Below are 15,327 nucleotides of genomic sequence, written 5' to 3' on the forward strand. Positions count from 1 at the left end.
CTGTACATGAAAATGGTTTTGTTTCTGAAAACTGGATTCTTACAGAAAGTAACAGTCCTTGAACATCAATGTCAGTTTTTTGGCGAGGACAGGCTCAGAAACTTGAGTGAAACAATTCTTGAATTTGAGGCACAAGGATTTAGAAAAAAAAGTTCAATTATTCTAGCCAACAATTTAAATAATACAATCCATACCAAAATTTCTTTCTTTTCTGTTAAAACAAATAGCTGCGAAAGCTGTTTTTAATTGTATTGTGAATGAGGGTGTGATGCAAATGCAAACAAGCTTGGCTTCTTGTTTATGAGAATCTAAGTCTGCTGCTAAGTTAGCCTAAGTAGTTAGAGATCAACACGTTTTTTTCATTTTGCAGAATCTTTGTGACTTCTTTTCTTTTTCTTTCTTTTTTTAATCTTTGTGACTTTTAAGTGAAAAACTGTATCTCATTCCTGAATCAGATTTCAATTTTAAAAGATGAATTAAAAGAAAAAAAATACGTTCTCTTGCATAATTTGTGTGATGGCCCCTCCTAGGCCTTTTCTGTACATCACTCAGGTCTGGTGACAAAGCAGATAAAAATGTTACAATTCCTAAGAGCAACGCACTAGAAAAAAAATTCTATCCATTTGTGAAACCTTGCCTCCTCAGAAAAGGTGGTTTTAGGCTGGGTTTCTCTTCCCTCTTTTTAAAGGCATTTTCCTCAAGGGCTTGATTCTGGTACACTGTTCAGAACGGTAAGCTGTTTTCGCTTCCCCTTGCCCCCTAAGCAAAACAAAACAAAACTAGACAAAGCAAACAAAACAAAGTAAAACAAACAAAGCAAAAAAAATAAATAAATAAAACAAAACTAAGCAAGAAAGATTATGGAAATTCGAGGGGGAGGTGAAAACCCGCGTTGCAGAGAGTAACGAACTACAACTCCCATAAGCCCTCGCGGGACCGCCCACCACAGGCCTCCCTCCGCCCTCTCCTCCCACGCTCAGCCCAGCCCCTTTCCCCTGCCTTGCGCTTGCTCAAAAAGCCCTGCGATGAGTAGTGGGGCGGAGCCAGAACGTAGCGCCTGGAGAAAGAGGATAAAAGAGATCATAGATTTCCAGCCAGGCCTAGAGCGGCTCTTAAGAGGTGGAGAGAGCCGGGCGGGCGGGGACCACCTTCAGAGCTGGCCGCCGGCGGTATCATGGCGACCCGGAACCCCCCTCCCCAAGGTGAGCGGTCGGGCCCCGAAGTAATTTCTGAGAACTGGCTCACTGCTCTCGACCTTGGTCCCGGCTGTCCTTCACCAGGCCAAGGCTCCTACTGTTGTTTTTCTTTTCTTTTCTTTTTCTTTTTTTTGAGGCACCTCTCATGAATATCTCCTTCCGACCTAGACTTCCCCCTTTGGCGGAAGGTGGGCGCAGAGTTACCCCCACCCCACCCCTACAGCCCCACATCCTGCCTTCACCTCCATCTTCAAATGTTGTTATTTCTTATTTTAAGAAAAATGGCTTGACTTTTAAGTGATTTCTCTTGCCAGGCCCCTAATTGATTCTGTTCGTGGAGGACCCTCCCTCGTTCTTCCACTGGTGAAAATGGACCCAGCTCTGGCCTACCACTTAGGAGATTTGGCAGTGGGGGTGGGACGCTGGGGGGGGGGGGAGGGGGCACCTTTCACGAATATGAAACTAACCCGACCCTGAGATATGGATGTGGGAAGTTACCCCATCGTTGCGTTGTGAGTGTCCAGGTCCTGGCTCTATCCTCTAAGCCGGACCCTGTGCCTTTGGGAAAGGAAATGCCCTTTGCTGTTGAGGCTCTAGCCGAAGCGATTGGTTTGAACAAAGTAATGGTTCCATATGACCACTTCTAGCTGTAGGCCCAAAGTTATGCTGAGTTGTAGCAGACCAGAAAAAAAAAATCTCCATAAGACATTTCCTAGTTTGTGTTGACTCTAAATTTTCTTTTCCTTTTATATTTTGAAGAATATGAAAGTGATGATGAATCTTATGAAGTGTTGGATTTAACTGAGTATGCAAGAAGACATCACTGGTGGAATCGAGTGTTTGGTCACAGTTCCGGACCTATGGTAGAAAAATACTCTGTAGCCACCCAGATTGTAATGGGTGGAGTGACTGGCTGGTGAGACCATCTTTTTCCTCTGATTTCATTGGGATCATAACTGCTGCTCTTTTGTACATGGGTCAGTTGTGTGCGCACTCAATGTGTTCCGTTAAACACAGGAGAGCTGTCCCTTGAGACTTTTCTCTGTGATTGGTGTAATCGAGACTCAGACAGGGAAGAGAGGTCACCAAAACACCTTCCCAGGGCCTACCTCTGTTATCAGTGTGTCTGTTTCCCCTTTTTCTGTGGGTCTGACTCAGTGACTCAGTGGGGAAAGAGGGAAAAAGATGTAAGAGTTATTTATGCCCAAAGAATTTTCACTTGCTCTTTGCTGAGAATTGGAAAATCCTGTGAGAACTCCCATTGTGGGCAAATGAAAGTGTCTAGAATTGCCAGTCTTATAGAGGGAATAGCTTAAAATTCTTAGTGAATTAATGATTCAGACGATTCGGTTGATTTTTGTAGACCAGTTTAGATGAGCGTTTCTCAACCCTTTTTCCACCTTGGTCTCCCTCTGACCTCGCTCTCTTCCTGTGGTCCACAAGGAATATCTTGGGGGCTCTATTATCCCCATTGTCCAGAAATTCTGATTTAGATGATAATATTTTGAATAAGAGTTGTAGAATTCGATTCTTTATTGGAATTAAAGAACTGATTGCTTGCTTTGTAAAATATTATTTACGATTAATAAATATTAACTAACCAGTTAACTCTTTAGGCCACATGATTACATAATTGCTACTGGGGATCTAATTCCATTATTAACTAGGTCAGAAACAAATTTGACCCTTTTTTTTTGGAAAATGTTCATGACTACAGAATTTTTGAAGTTAGGATGCTTACCTTGTGAATAATCATTTTTTTTCTTAGATTGCAAGTTAAATCCATCTTAAATTTAAATACAATTTTTAACTTAAGCATGACGTTTTTTGATAATATACTTTATATGCACCTTGGAAAAATGGCAAGCTCTTCTGTGCTTTTTTGGTAGAAACACTCATGAAAATTCTGTGATGCGGAAGTGTATTGATTCATAATGTACGTTTATTAATGCTGCTTATGATAATAGTCTGCAATTAGAAGATGCTTAGTCAGGGCCTGGTTTGTCACATAATTTCTGTAAACTGGTTATTCCTTCATCCCAGTAATACAGGGTCTGGTTCTCTGCTTCAGTAAACTCACAATTTGGTATCATACAGATGATTGTCAGTCATTAAGGCCCCATCTTAGAAGATATTAAAAATAATTGAGGGTACTGGTGAGATACCACAGGAGTTAAGGAAGTTTTCTTACCCAAAGCCAACCCCAGTTTGATTTCCCATACCCCTTATCCTCCCAGCATCCCTAGGAATGATCCCTGAGCACTGCCAGGTGTGACAAATCCCCCTCCTGCCAAAAAGTTTTTAAACTTAAAAAAATATAAAGAAGTGAGAAATAGAAGTATCAGATCACTCTGTAGGCCAAACTTGGGGAGAAGTTCCATAAGCTTACAGGAAACTTTGGAAGATCTAATGCCATCAGAGAGTGAGCAGGTTCGTTTTAGTGATTTTATGCCATCAAGAAAAGGTTGGAACTGTTTGTGGAACATACTTATTGGAATATTGCTGAGACCTGCCTGCTGCTTGCCTCTTCCACTGCCATTCTTAAGGGTTTGGGGCTGGCTTTTCTACTCAGGTAGTCTTCAGGTATGTGTGGATCTTAGGCAAGTGTTGGTCCAGGAACTATATAATATGATTCTGATATTACGAAGGTTATTTGTTGCAAAGATTTTAAGATTTAATGCTTGAATTTCTGAAAATTTCTTAGGGTAGAAAACTGATGTAATCTTACATGTTAAGGATGGCTGGCTGACCAGTTAGCAATTAAGACCGATTCATGACATGTATGGGAGACTGAGAAAGTTATATTTATCTGTAGGTAGCTGCAGGATTTTTTTTTTTTTTTGACTAAACTAAAACTAGCACCAGGAGAGATTGTGGAGCTATGAAGATTACTTCAAGGGTTCTTACGGTGGCCTGGAAATAAGGTAGTGGTACTCTTTTCTTTTTTTTTGTGCCAACCTGGTGATATTCGGGGGTTACTCCTGGCTCTGCACTCAGAAATTACTCCTGGTGATGCTTAGGAGACCATATGGTATGCCGGGGATTGAACCCAGGTTATCCAGGTGCAATGATAATGCCCTACTTGCTGTACTATTGATATAGTGTAATAATAATAATAATAATAATAATAAGTAGTAGTAGTAATAGTAGTAGTAGTAGTAGTAGTAACAGTAGTAGTAGTAGTAGTAGTAGTAGTAGTAGTAGTGGGCTGGAGTGATAGCACAGTGGGTAGGGTGTTTGCCTTGCACACAGCTAACATGGCCGACCCGAGTTCAATTCCTCCGCCCCTCTCGGAGAGCCCAGCAAGCTACCAAGAGTATCTTGCCCACAGGGCAAAGCCTGGCAAGCTACCTGTGATGTATCCAATATGCCAAACACAGTAACAACAAAGTCTCACAATGGAGACGTTACTGGGCCCGCTCCAGAAAATCGATGAACAATGGGAGGACAGTGATACAGTAGTAGTAGTAGTGATATTCTTGAGTGGAAAGATTTGGTCACATTGTTCTTTTCTTTTGTCATTCTTGTTGTTTGTTTTGGGGGGGGCACACCCTGTGGTGCTTAGGGCTTACTCCTGGCTCTGCACTCAGGGATCACTCTTTGGTGGGCTCTGAGTACCATACAGGGTGCTGGGGATCAAACCCAGGTCTGTTGTGTGCAAGGCAAGTGCCCTTCCTGCTCCAGACCCCCATGTCACATACTGTTTTGAACATGAATATATAGAACTTGTAGTCAGATGGACCCAGAGGCATTGAAGAGAATCTGATATGCACATGAGGTAGCAAGCCTGGGAAATGGTGAAATGGGAGACTTACAGATTGTAACCTTAGCAGTAGTTGTTTTGGTTCGAAAGATTATGTTTGCTTTGGCTGTTTGGTTGTGATTCTAGGGACTGAAGAAGCCTATCATATCATTGGAAATGTGATTTTTTTTTACATTTATGAAAGTGAATTAATTTCCTAGGACTATTTTTAACAAAGTGAAAGATTGCTTTAAACAAGAGAAATTAATATCTTTGCAGGTCTGGAGGCTAGGAATCTGGAAGGGGTCAGTAGAGTTGATTCCTTTTTGAAGACCCAGGGAAAACCTATTTCATGCTTGTCTTCTAACTTCTGGTAGTTCCCAGCACTCCCTGGCATTCCTTGATCTATCATTCCAATCTCTGCTTCTGTCATTTCATGGCAATCTTCCTTTTGTCTGTGTGCCTGTATGGAATATTGGATTAAGTTGTACTGGATTTAGCATCCAGTACTAAGTCTAGCATATTGTCATTTTACTTAAATGCATTCTGCAAAATTCCAAGGTCACATTCTGAGATTCCAGAAAGAGTATAAATTTGGGGTGGGGGTTGACACTACTCAAGCCAGAACAAAAAGCTAGGATTCTTTTGCACTTGGAATTTCAGCAAGGATCTGGAAAACTAAAGTGAATATAAGCTCATCAAATGAGAGACTTAATCACAATAGAGATATGTATGGATATTCTTACAGGATAGATGAGACAAAGCAAGTTGAAAATGAGGTATAGGTAAGGAAGTTGTGAGAAATATGTACTGAAGTTCAATCCTAAAGTGGAACCTCCAGCTAGACCTTATGGTGCAGAAAAACCTTAAAAAAAGAGTAGGTTGAGTAGCATTCATGACTTCTTTGGAGACTGAGTTGGAGTAATAGGCTTGGGTAGAGTAGGATTCGAACATATGTATGCAACATTTTTTTTTTCTTTTTGGGTCACACCTGGCGTTGCACAGGAGTTACTCCTGGCTCATGCACTCAGGAATTACTCCTGGCGGTGCTCAGGGGACCATATGGGATGCTGGGAATCGAATTCGGGTCGGCTGCGTGCAGGGCAAACACCTTACCCGCTGTGCTCCAGCCCCTGTATGGAACATCTTGAGTGTATTAAAACATTTTTATTAAAAGAAATTTCAGCTTATATAAATGTGGAAGAGAGAAATTAACTCAAGTTCAATGTTGTTGGTTTTTATTTTTCCACTGCATTCTCTGAATTCCCCTCTTCTCCGTCCTTTGAAGCACATCTTGGAAATTTAAGTTGTGCAATTTTGACTAGCTTGTAAGTAGAGGGGAACATTGAGGGTTTGGGAGTAGGCCAGGTACATGATCAAAGCCATGAGAAAATGATAAGATTTAATAAGGAAAGTAGTGAAGAGGGAGAGAGTTTATTAGCTCATCATTGATTGTTCTTATCTTCTGTCATTTCTTTCATTGAAGGTGTGCGGGATTTTTGTTCCAGAAAGTTGGAAAACTTGCAGCAACTGCTGTAGGTGGTGGCTTTCTTCTCCTTCAGGTATGTCAGAACTTAGGCCTTGGGAACTAAGAAAATCAAGTTTAGCTACTTCATTTATATTGTAATAGAAGATGGAATTTTTCTTTGGGCATCAATTTATGGAAAAGTTTAAATAAATTTTGAAAACTGGCAGCTGCCATGAAAGAACAGTTTAAGTACTTCTAAATTCTTTAAGCATAGTTTGATCCCAGCTATTAAAAAGACAACTATTAAAATTCGAGTTTCCTCATTTTTAATTACTCAAGTTTTCCTTGAAACATCTAACAAAATAAACATAAATCACAGATCATCCTGTTATTCGTCGATTGCCTCGAGCAGGCCCCAGTAACGTCTCCTTCATCCTAGCCCTGAGATTATATTCAAGGCTCTTTAGGAGAATGAGACCCATCATTGTTACTGGTATTTGGCATATTGGGTACGCCACGAGGAGTTTGCCAGACTCTGCCGTGTGGGCAGGCTACATTCGGTAGCTTGCCAGTTTGTCCAAAGTAGGAATGAGATAATAAGATGTCATAATAAGATGTCAAAATAATATGATAATATTATATAATAATAATATATAATAATATAATAATATATAATAATAATGACAAAATAAACAGTTCACCAATAAAATAGTCTACTAATCCTGACCATTTTAAACACAATGAAAATTTACGCAAACGGTTGATACAATTAAAAAAGTCTCTTTCCTTTGTCTGTTTTTTAGCTAATGCAAGTTTTCAAGGGAAATACTGTTAGCATTTTCTAACTTTTTTTTAACAACTAGGGAGTCATAGTAATATAGAAAGTGGAAAATTGGGTGTAAAAATGAGCCATAATCTTATTTCAAAGGCAGGTGAATTTGAAATTATAGTTTTCTTCATATATCTGTACGTAGAAGATTTCAAAGTGTTCTGCTGTTAGAGGATGTTTTTTAGGTCATTATCTGGCATTCATATCAGTTTGTCATATATTTTTCCAAAAATATCACTTGAAGATCAAATATAGTAAATCCCAAAATTGACAATTTCTGAGAATGAATGTTAGCAACATTTTTAAAGATACAGAGAACTGTTAGTTATACCAGATTTTTTAAATGACTGATGGATGCAGCAACCAAAATCTTACTTCATCTAAGCCATTGATCAGTGTCATTGCATGAAGTATAGAGGGACTGAATTTATATGTGTTTAATACAGATTTTGAGTGTTTACTAAACAGCTTTCATTCAAATGTTTATTTTCTTCTGGATATTTTTAGGAGTAATTTCTTATTCTAAGAGATAAAAATGAAGGTTAATATAACAGTTCAGTCTTTTGGGTAAATATGTCAGTTGTATAGAAGAGGATTTTATTTATTTAGATTTTGACTTGGGTTTATCAAGAATGTATTCCATAACTATTTTGAAAACTTGTCATTTCCTCTTTAGTACAAAGGGTACTTTACTTAGGCAGTTTCCTAAATTGTTAGATATTTCAGTCTACTCTGTATGTCAGTTTTTTCAGAAGTTCATTTTGGTCCATTCAAATCCACATTTTGCCATTGCCACCTACTTCTTCATGCCTAGTCCATATTTTTTTGTTTGTTTGTTTTTTGCTTTTTCAGTCACACCCAGCGATCCACAGGGGTTACTCCTGGCCCTGCACTCAGGAATTAACTCCTGGCTGTGCTTGGAGGACCATATGGGATGCTGGGAATCAAACCCGGGTCAGCCGCTTGCATGGCAAATGCCCTACCCACTATACTATCTATTGCTCTAGCTCCTAGCCCACATATTTTTTAAGTTACTAAGCATAAAACAAAAGACATGTCTATATTAAAGGGGTTTCCCTCACATACATGGCTTGAAAACTCAGTATAAAGAAAACAAAAGAAAAAACAGAAACAATGAATGGCCTTTTGGCTAATAAGATGTACTTCCGTATTTTTATAAACTAAATATTACATAGAATTTAAAACTTATTCAATTACTCAATATTAAGCTTTTTTGAGTAGAAATTTATCATACTGTAAAATATGTAGAATTTATCATACTGTAAAATAGTGGTATATGTGTTTTAAAATATTTTGTTGTGGGAACACACCTGGCTGTGCTCAGGGCTTACTCCTGGCTCTGTTGTCAAGGATCATTTCCGGTGGTGCTTGGGGGACCATATGGGATACTAGGGATTGAACCGACATCAGCCATATGCATGGCAAAAGTCCTACCAGCTGTACCTGGGTATTGTCATTTCATAATTGTGTTTAATTGTGTTAGATCATCGCCAAGGTTCACTGAATCTCTTGTGTATAAATTTATGTCTTTACCAAGTCTGGGAATGCTATGACCAATATTTTTTTAAATATTTGTTCCTTCCTATTTTTCTTTCTGAACATTGTTGTAACTACATACATCTTAGGCTTTTTCATAATATATTAAGGTTGTGTTCATGTATTCGTCAATCTATTGTTTGCAGATCACATGAATTCTGGTCATCTAGCTTCAGATAGTACTCTTTACTCTGCCATCAAGCTTATTCAGTAATTTATTTCAGATATTGTATTTTATGATTGTAGAGTTTCTATTTGTTTTTTTTTTTTTTAGATTTTCATTATCTCTAATAAGATTTGTTTTTTTTATTGATTTCAAGTACAGTTTCCTTTCTCATTGAGCATTCTCAAAAGTTAGACTGTTTTTATTAAAGTGATAATTCCAATATCTATCTTCTCAGGGTCATTGTCTCTTGATTTGCTTTTGAAATTAGGCCACATTCTCCTGTTTCAAATTTTGTTCTGGTCAAACAAAATGTTATATTTTGGAAACAGGATTTTGTTTCATCCCTCAGAAAAGCTTGATTTTAACAAGTAGTTAATTTGGTTAGACTCAAATTACAATGGTAGGGCATTTGCCTTGCTTGCAGCCTGCCTGGCCGAGCCGGGTTCAATTCCTCTGCCCCTCTCAGAGAGCCTGGCAAGCTACTGAGAGTATCTCGCCCGCAGGACAAAGCCTGGCAAGCTCCCTGTGACATATTCTATATGCCAAACCCAGTAACAATTGTCACAATGGAGACGTTACTGGACCTGCTCAAGCAAATTGATGAACAACGTGAGGACAGTGACAAATTACAAACTTTAAGTTTCGCTTTTAGGCAACAGCTCAGTCCTCAATTCATTGATTTTAGCCTTAATGGAGATTGCTTAATTCTGCTCCATGCGTATGATTAAACTCAAGCTCTGTGTTCTTGGGTTGAGATTACACATTAGAATTTGGAGCTCCCCTTATCTCACGCTCTCCTTTGTTGCAGTTATTGTCCTGAGCTCTGTCCTCTGGTTCAGGACAGAAAGATTTCTTGCATTCTTTTGAAGCATAGTCATTCTGCTTTACACCTCAGTTTGATAAAGTGAGGAAATTAGGCAACTCATTTTCTTTTCTTCCTCTTAAGTTTCAGCACCCCTTCAAAATCTGCTTGCTTTTTTTGAGTCTGGGACCCTTGTATTTAAACTGGGGTTTGTAGTTGCTGTCTACTATAGGTCCCTAATATTCATCATCACATATGTGTCTGTGACCCAAATTGCTGAGTCAAATGTAAACAGGAAAATCTTTCACTCAATATCTGATTTGATCATCATTTTGTTTTGCTGAGACCAGTGTTTAAAATGATAGTATAAGTGCCAATGTTAGTCACAGTGACTCCAACAGAAACCTAAGATTCTCAGTCAGTAGCAGATAGTTTTATTATTTGAAGTAGATTGTGTGCGGTCCAAAGTGTGGCATTTAAAGATTACTAAGAAGCATATGCTCAATTAGTGATTTATAATCATATGTATGGTCTGATTGTTTACTACTCATGTATGTAATTCTTTATATTTTTATTTCATTATTTGGAGACTTAACAGTGTACTACCTATGTTCCTGTTCAGATTTTTTTTCTTTTTTTGGGTGACACCCGCTGATACTCAGGGGTTACTCCTGGCTCTGCACTCAGGAATCACTCCTGGAGGTGCTCAGGGGACCATATGGAATGCCGGGAATAGAACCCAGGTTGGCCGCATGCAAGACAAACACCCTACCTGCTGTGCTATCGCTCCAGCCCCCCTGTTCAGATTTTGTATTGTCTCAGTAGCACTTTATGAGCTTTTTCTTATGGCTGATTGATATTATCTATGAATTTTTTTTTTTTTACTTTTTGGGACCACACCTGGGAGTGCTTAGTGCTTACTCCTGGCTCTGCACTCAGGAGTCACTTCTGGAAGGCTCTGGGGACCATATTGGGTGCTAGGAATAGAACCAAGGGTCAGCTGCATGCAAGGAAGCTCTTAACCTCTGTAATGTCTCTCTGCCCCCAGCTATGATTTTTATTAAGATTAATATTTCACTTTCAAATGTAGTTACAAGAAAGTATACTGAAGAGTTGAGGTTATGGAGGAAGCATTAGCAGGTTCCTTTAGATTTCTTTAGTTACTTGAGAACTGATTGGCTTCTTAATCCTTGTAATTAGGCATATATTTAGTTGAAAAGCACTTTTTTTATTATCTATATAATTTGGAGCGATAGCACAGTGGTAGGGCATTTGCCTTGCGCTCGGCCCGGCCTGGCCGAGCCAGGTTTGATTCCTCTGCCCCTCTCGGAGAGCCCGGCAAGCTACTGAGAATATCACCCACATGGCAAAGCCTGACAAGCTACCCGTGATGTATTCAATATGCCAAACACAGTAACAAGTCTCACAGTGGTGACGTTACTGGGCCCACTTGAGCAAATTGATGAACAACGGGAGGACAGTGCTATAGTGCTACATATAATTTGGATAGTAGTCATAACTTTTAATGCAATTTTTAAAATCTTTTCTCGTCATATACTATATTTACATATGTTCCTCACATCTAAGTAATTATTTTATAAGAATGACTGTTTGCCCAGGTTTTGAGGAAAGCTCTGTGAGGGTGTTACCACCTATGTTTCTCTTGTTCTTAACTGTAACTTGGGGGCCTAAAGTAGTGCATGGCACAGAACATATTAAATAACTGGTGATTGTGCATCTGTAAGCTTCATAGATATCTTGATATATAAATGATAGTATTAACAATCAGGTTGGTTTAGAAGTAAACATTTCTATTACATTTTTGCAGATTGCCAGTCATAGTGGCTATGTTCAGGTTGACTGGAAAAGAGTTGAAAAAGATGTAAACAAAGCAAAGAGACAGATTAAGAAACGAGCAAATAAAGCAGCACCTGAAATCAACAATATAATTGAAGAAGTAAGACAATGTATATTTTGGACTCTACCCTTCCCCTTTTTAAATGGGTCTTGTTTAGCAGAAAAATAAACTTGATGCATTTGCTTCTTTTTGAAAAAATTGATGTTTTTGGTCATGCATAGAGTGTTAAGAAAAATTTGGGCATAAGCCACCATTTAAATCAGTTTAAAAAATTTCTTATTTAAAAATTTAAAGATTATTGTTGTAGTTAAGGTACTATGTTTATAGTAGTGTTAACTTTTTATGGTCTTGATGTACAATTACTGTACCTCACCACCACCACCAAAGTACCTAATACTTTCTACCACTGTCCTTAATGTTACTTCTAGTTTACTGCCTCATTACCCCCAGACCTTTCTGTACTTGGTAATCACAGTTTCCTAATCCTAGGATTTGTCATTGTTTAAAATACTGTCTGATTTCTTGTATTGTTTTTTTATATACCACAGGTGAGGAAAGCTAGAGCATAACTATTATGCTCTAGCTTTCCTATATATGTGTGTATATATATATGTATATATATATATATATGTTTGGGGGGAGAGGGGTTGCGCTCTCTCTCTCTCTCTCTCTCTCTCTCTTTAACTTGTTAACATGGTTTGCCACCGTCACCACCAAAGTGCCCAATACCTTTTACCAGTTTTACTTCTGTGTTTGAGATTTATAATTTACTGTCAGTCTTGTGTTTGAGACTTATACTTTATTGCTAAACTGCTTAAGATATTACGATTTTTTACTTTGAGCACATGTCACCATGGAAGTACAGATATTTTCCTACACAACTCACAACTCTAATTATTCTTAAAGTCCTTCCCAGTTGAACTTGGTTTAATATTTAATGCATAATATTTTTTCACAGAATATCTTTTATGCCTGTCTCTCCAATCAAGAATTTTGTATTTCATTTGATTGTCATGTCTCTGAAGCCTCCTTAAACAGTCTCCTTGTGTCTGTTCCAAGACTCACCTCATATTTCATGACAGTGACATTTTAATTATTAAAGGCAGAATATTCTATAGAGTCTGGCTTTAATTACTGCTTCATGATTGTGTTCAGGTTAAACATTTTATCAAGCTGATATTTTAGAAGTTTTTTGTTACTATTTTTTGCTTTTTAGGCTGAACCTGGGAGTGTTCATCAGTGACCACTTCTGGGACCCCCACCTGTGAAACATGTGCAGTAGCACTTTGAGCTGTCTCCCTAGCACCACAGTGATATATTTTTGATAATGAACACTTTTCCTTATGGTCATTAAAGTACAAGGCTAAGCATAAATACCATTGCATCCGCTGTGGGAATTTATTAGATAGTTGGTGCTAATAACTTGTTTAATGTACTTTTTATGCCTAGTAGTCTTATTTTTTTTATTCTTCATATTTTTGTGGAGATGGGGATTGAATTTAGGACCTCTGCCACTGACCCACTTCCCACCATAGATATGCTTCTTTTTATCTAATGAAATTATTGCTATCCAGAAACCTCTTATCTCAGTAGTTTACGTTTGTAACGGGTCGCTTGGTGTCATGTGCTGGTTGGCACCATCAATAGTAGGTGCAGAAGAATTTTTGCTGAATATTTATTGAACTGAGGAAAATAGGTAGAATTCTTCTTAGATTTAATAATCTGGATTTAATAATCAAGAGTGAATTTAAAGAAATTTTTCCTTATAGCAATAAAATGCATAAAGTTTACTATTTTTACTGCTTTTAGGAATATGATTAAATTATATTCAGTGTAGTCACACTGTTTGCAACCTTTGCCATTGTTCGTTTTCATAACATTTGTGTCATCACAAGCAGAAACTAACCATTAAGCAGTAATTCCCACCATTAACTACTTCTAAACCTCTGTTGTCTTGTCTTTGTTCACATAATTGGAATCATAGAACATTTGTTGCTTATTTCACATAGTGTATTGTTTTCAAGATTCATCCATGTTACCGCATAATTATAATCTTGTTTAAACTTTGTTTCAGGCAACAGAATTTATCAAACAGAACATCGTGATATCCAGTGGATTTGTGGGAGGCTTTTTGCTAGGCCTCGCATCTTAAGGACATGAGTGTGCTATGACAGTGAAGTCACTGTGGAAGAGAAATGGTGATGACAAAGGGTCTCAACATTGTGTGCTGCAGGGAGATAAGAAACACCTAGTTGGACAATATCAAGCTCACAACTTAGCATTTTGCCATCAGAAGCTTGGCAAACAAACTATAGTATCTGCTATAAAACAGTCTGTGTGGTCTGTGTACACTAGTATTCCTGGGCAAAACATGGCTTTTTGTTATTTTTTAAAAATATGCATTTGTCTTATCTTTACTTTAAACCCCATCAAATGTGGTGCGCTACTCTTGGTATTTTGGATCATTTTTTGTGGGTTATTTATAAAAAGCAATACAAATAAATTATTTTGTTTCTGCTTTGGGTACAGGGTTTGGGGTTCGGGATGGAAATATGGTGGTGGGAAGGTGTAATGGTGGTGGGATTGATGTTCAAATATTAAATGTAATCAAATATGATGAACAACTTATAAAAATAAAATAGATTTTTTAAAAAAAAATTTGCATTTGTTTAGAAATTAGCCCAGAAAATATCATTGAATAGATATGGAGAGAAAAAAAATTGCTTGGACATATTCCCCAGTGAACTATTATCCTTGTTTCATTTAAATAAGATGTTTTTCATTGTGCTTTATAGTATATTGGCAATATTTAAAAATTGTATTATCTATTATAGCTTCAGCATTAGGGCTGACTTTTTTTTTTAAGTTACTTAAACATTATGAATGCCCTTTTGTGGAAGGATTTAGAAATAATAGAATCATTACCAGTGTTTAAGTTGTCTTTTCTTGTAATTCTTTCTTTGCTTATATAATAACTGTACTAAACAATATCAAAGAAGACTCTTATTTGATTTTTTAATGTAAAATTATAAAAGTATTTAACCTGCCCCTGGGTTTGATACCCAGCACTGCTAAAGAAAAAATAAAGTATATAAGCTATTTTTTTTATCGATTTATTTATCCTCATAGCTTGGAGAAAGGTAATTATTTTGAAGGTTCATATTGTTAAGTCACTGATTCATTTTGTTAACTGAATGACCTTTCTTTCTTCCTAAAGTCCTAGTTATTATGTTGACCCGTTTTCAGAAAGATAATGTCATATGAAGTACTTAGTATTTACAATTTTAAAAAATTTGAACAATGATTTTCAGTATAATTATGAAATTGTAACTTAAAGAGAATTGTCTCCTAGATGTAATTCGTAGCTTCTGAAATTGTTGAATGCAACCCTGTATTGGGCCACAAAACTGAATGTGGTAGGGGGGTTCGTAAAAAATCTTAAGATTGTTTTAAAATAAATTTATGATTTATTATCAGTAAATGTTTGCTTTGTATACTTATTAACTGTATACTTGGAGTCACATAAAAGTTTCTTGGACAAAAAGGCGCGTTGTGAGTGGAGAAAGTTTTCAGAAGCCTCTTCCTTATCTTTCCCAGAGTGAGGACACCTCCTTCTGGGTGTGTATTGGAATGACAGATGAATGGGGTTTAATAGCCTTGGGTGGGCTCTTTTTGTTTGCTTAAAGAGGGTAGATTTTGGGGTGGGGGT

At 37.5% G+C, this 15,327-nt stretch overlaps 1 protein-coding gene across 1 annotated transcript; it reads left to right on the forward strand.

The window, feature by feature from the left end:
- The first annotated feature begins 1,079 nt into the window (after positions 1 to 1,079).
- Positions 1,080 to 15,099, forward strand: FUNDC1 (FUN14 domain containing 1). The gene is made up of 5 exons (XM_056131219.1): positions 1,080 to 1,202; positions 1,956 to 2,112; positions 6,425 to 6,500; positions 11,589 to 11,717; positions 13,693 to 15,099. The coding sequence occupies exons 1-5, from the start codon at positions 1,175 to 1,177 to the stop codon at positions 13,768 to 13,770; spliced, it is 468 nt and encodes a 155-aa protein (XP_055987194.1). The 5' UTR covers positions 1,080 to 1,174; the 3' UTR covers positions 13,771 to 15,099.
- The last annotated feature ends 228 nt before the right edge of the window (positions 15,100 to 15,327 follow it).

This window comes from Sorex fumeus, unplaced genomic scaffold (assembly GCF_029834395.1).
Source record: "Sorex fumeus unplaced genomic scaffold, SorFum_2.1 ptg000086l, whole genome shotgun sequence".
Classification (NCBI taxonomy): Eukaryota; Metazoa; Chordata; class Mammalia; order Eulipotyphla; family Soricidae; genus Sorex; species Sorex fumeus.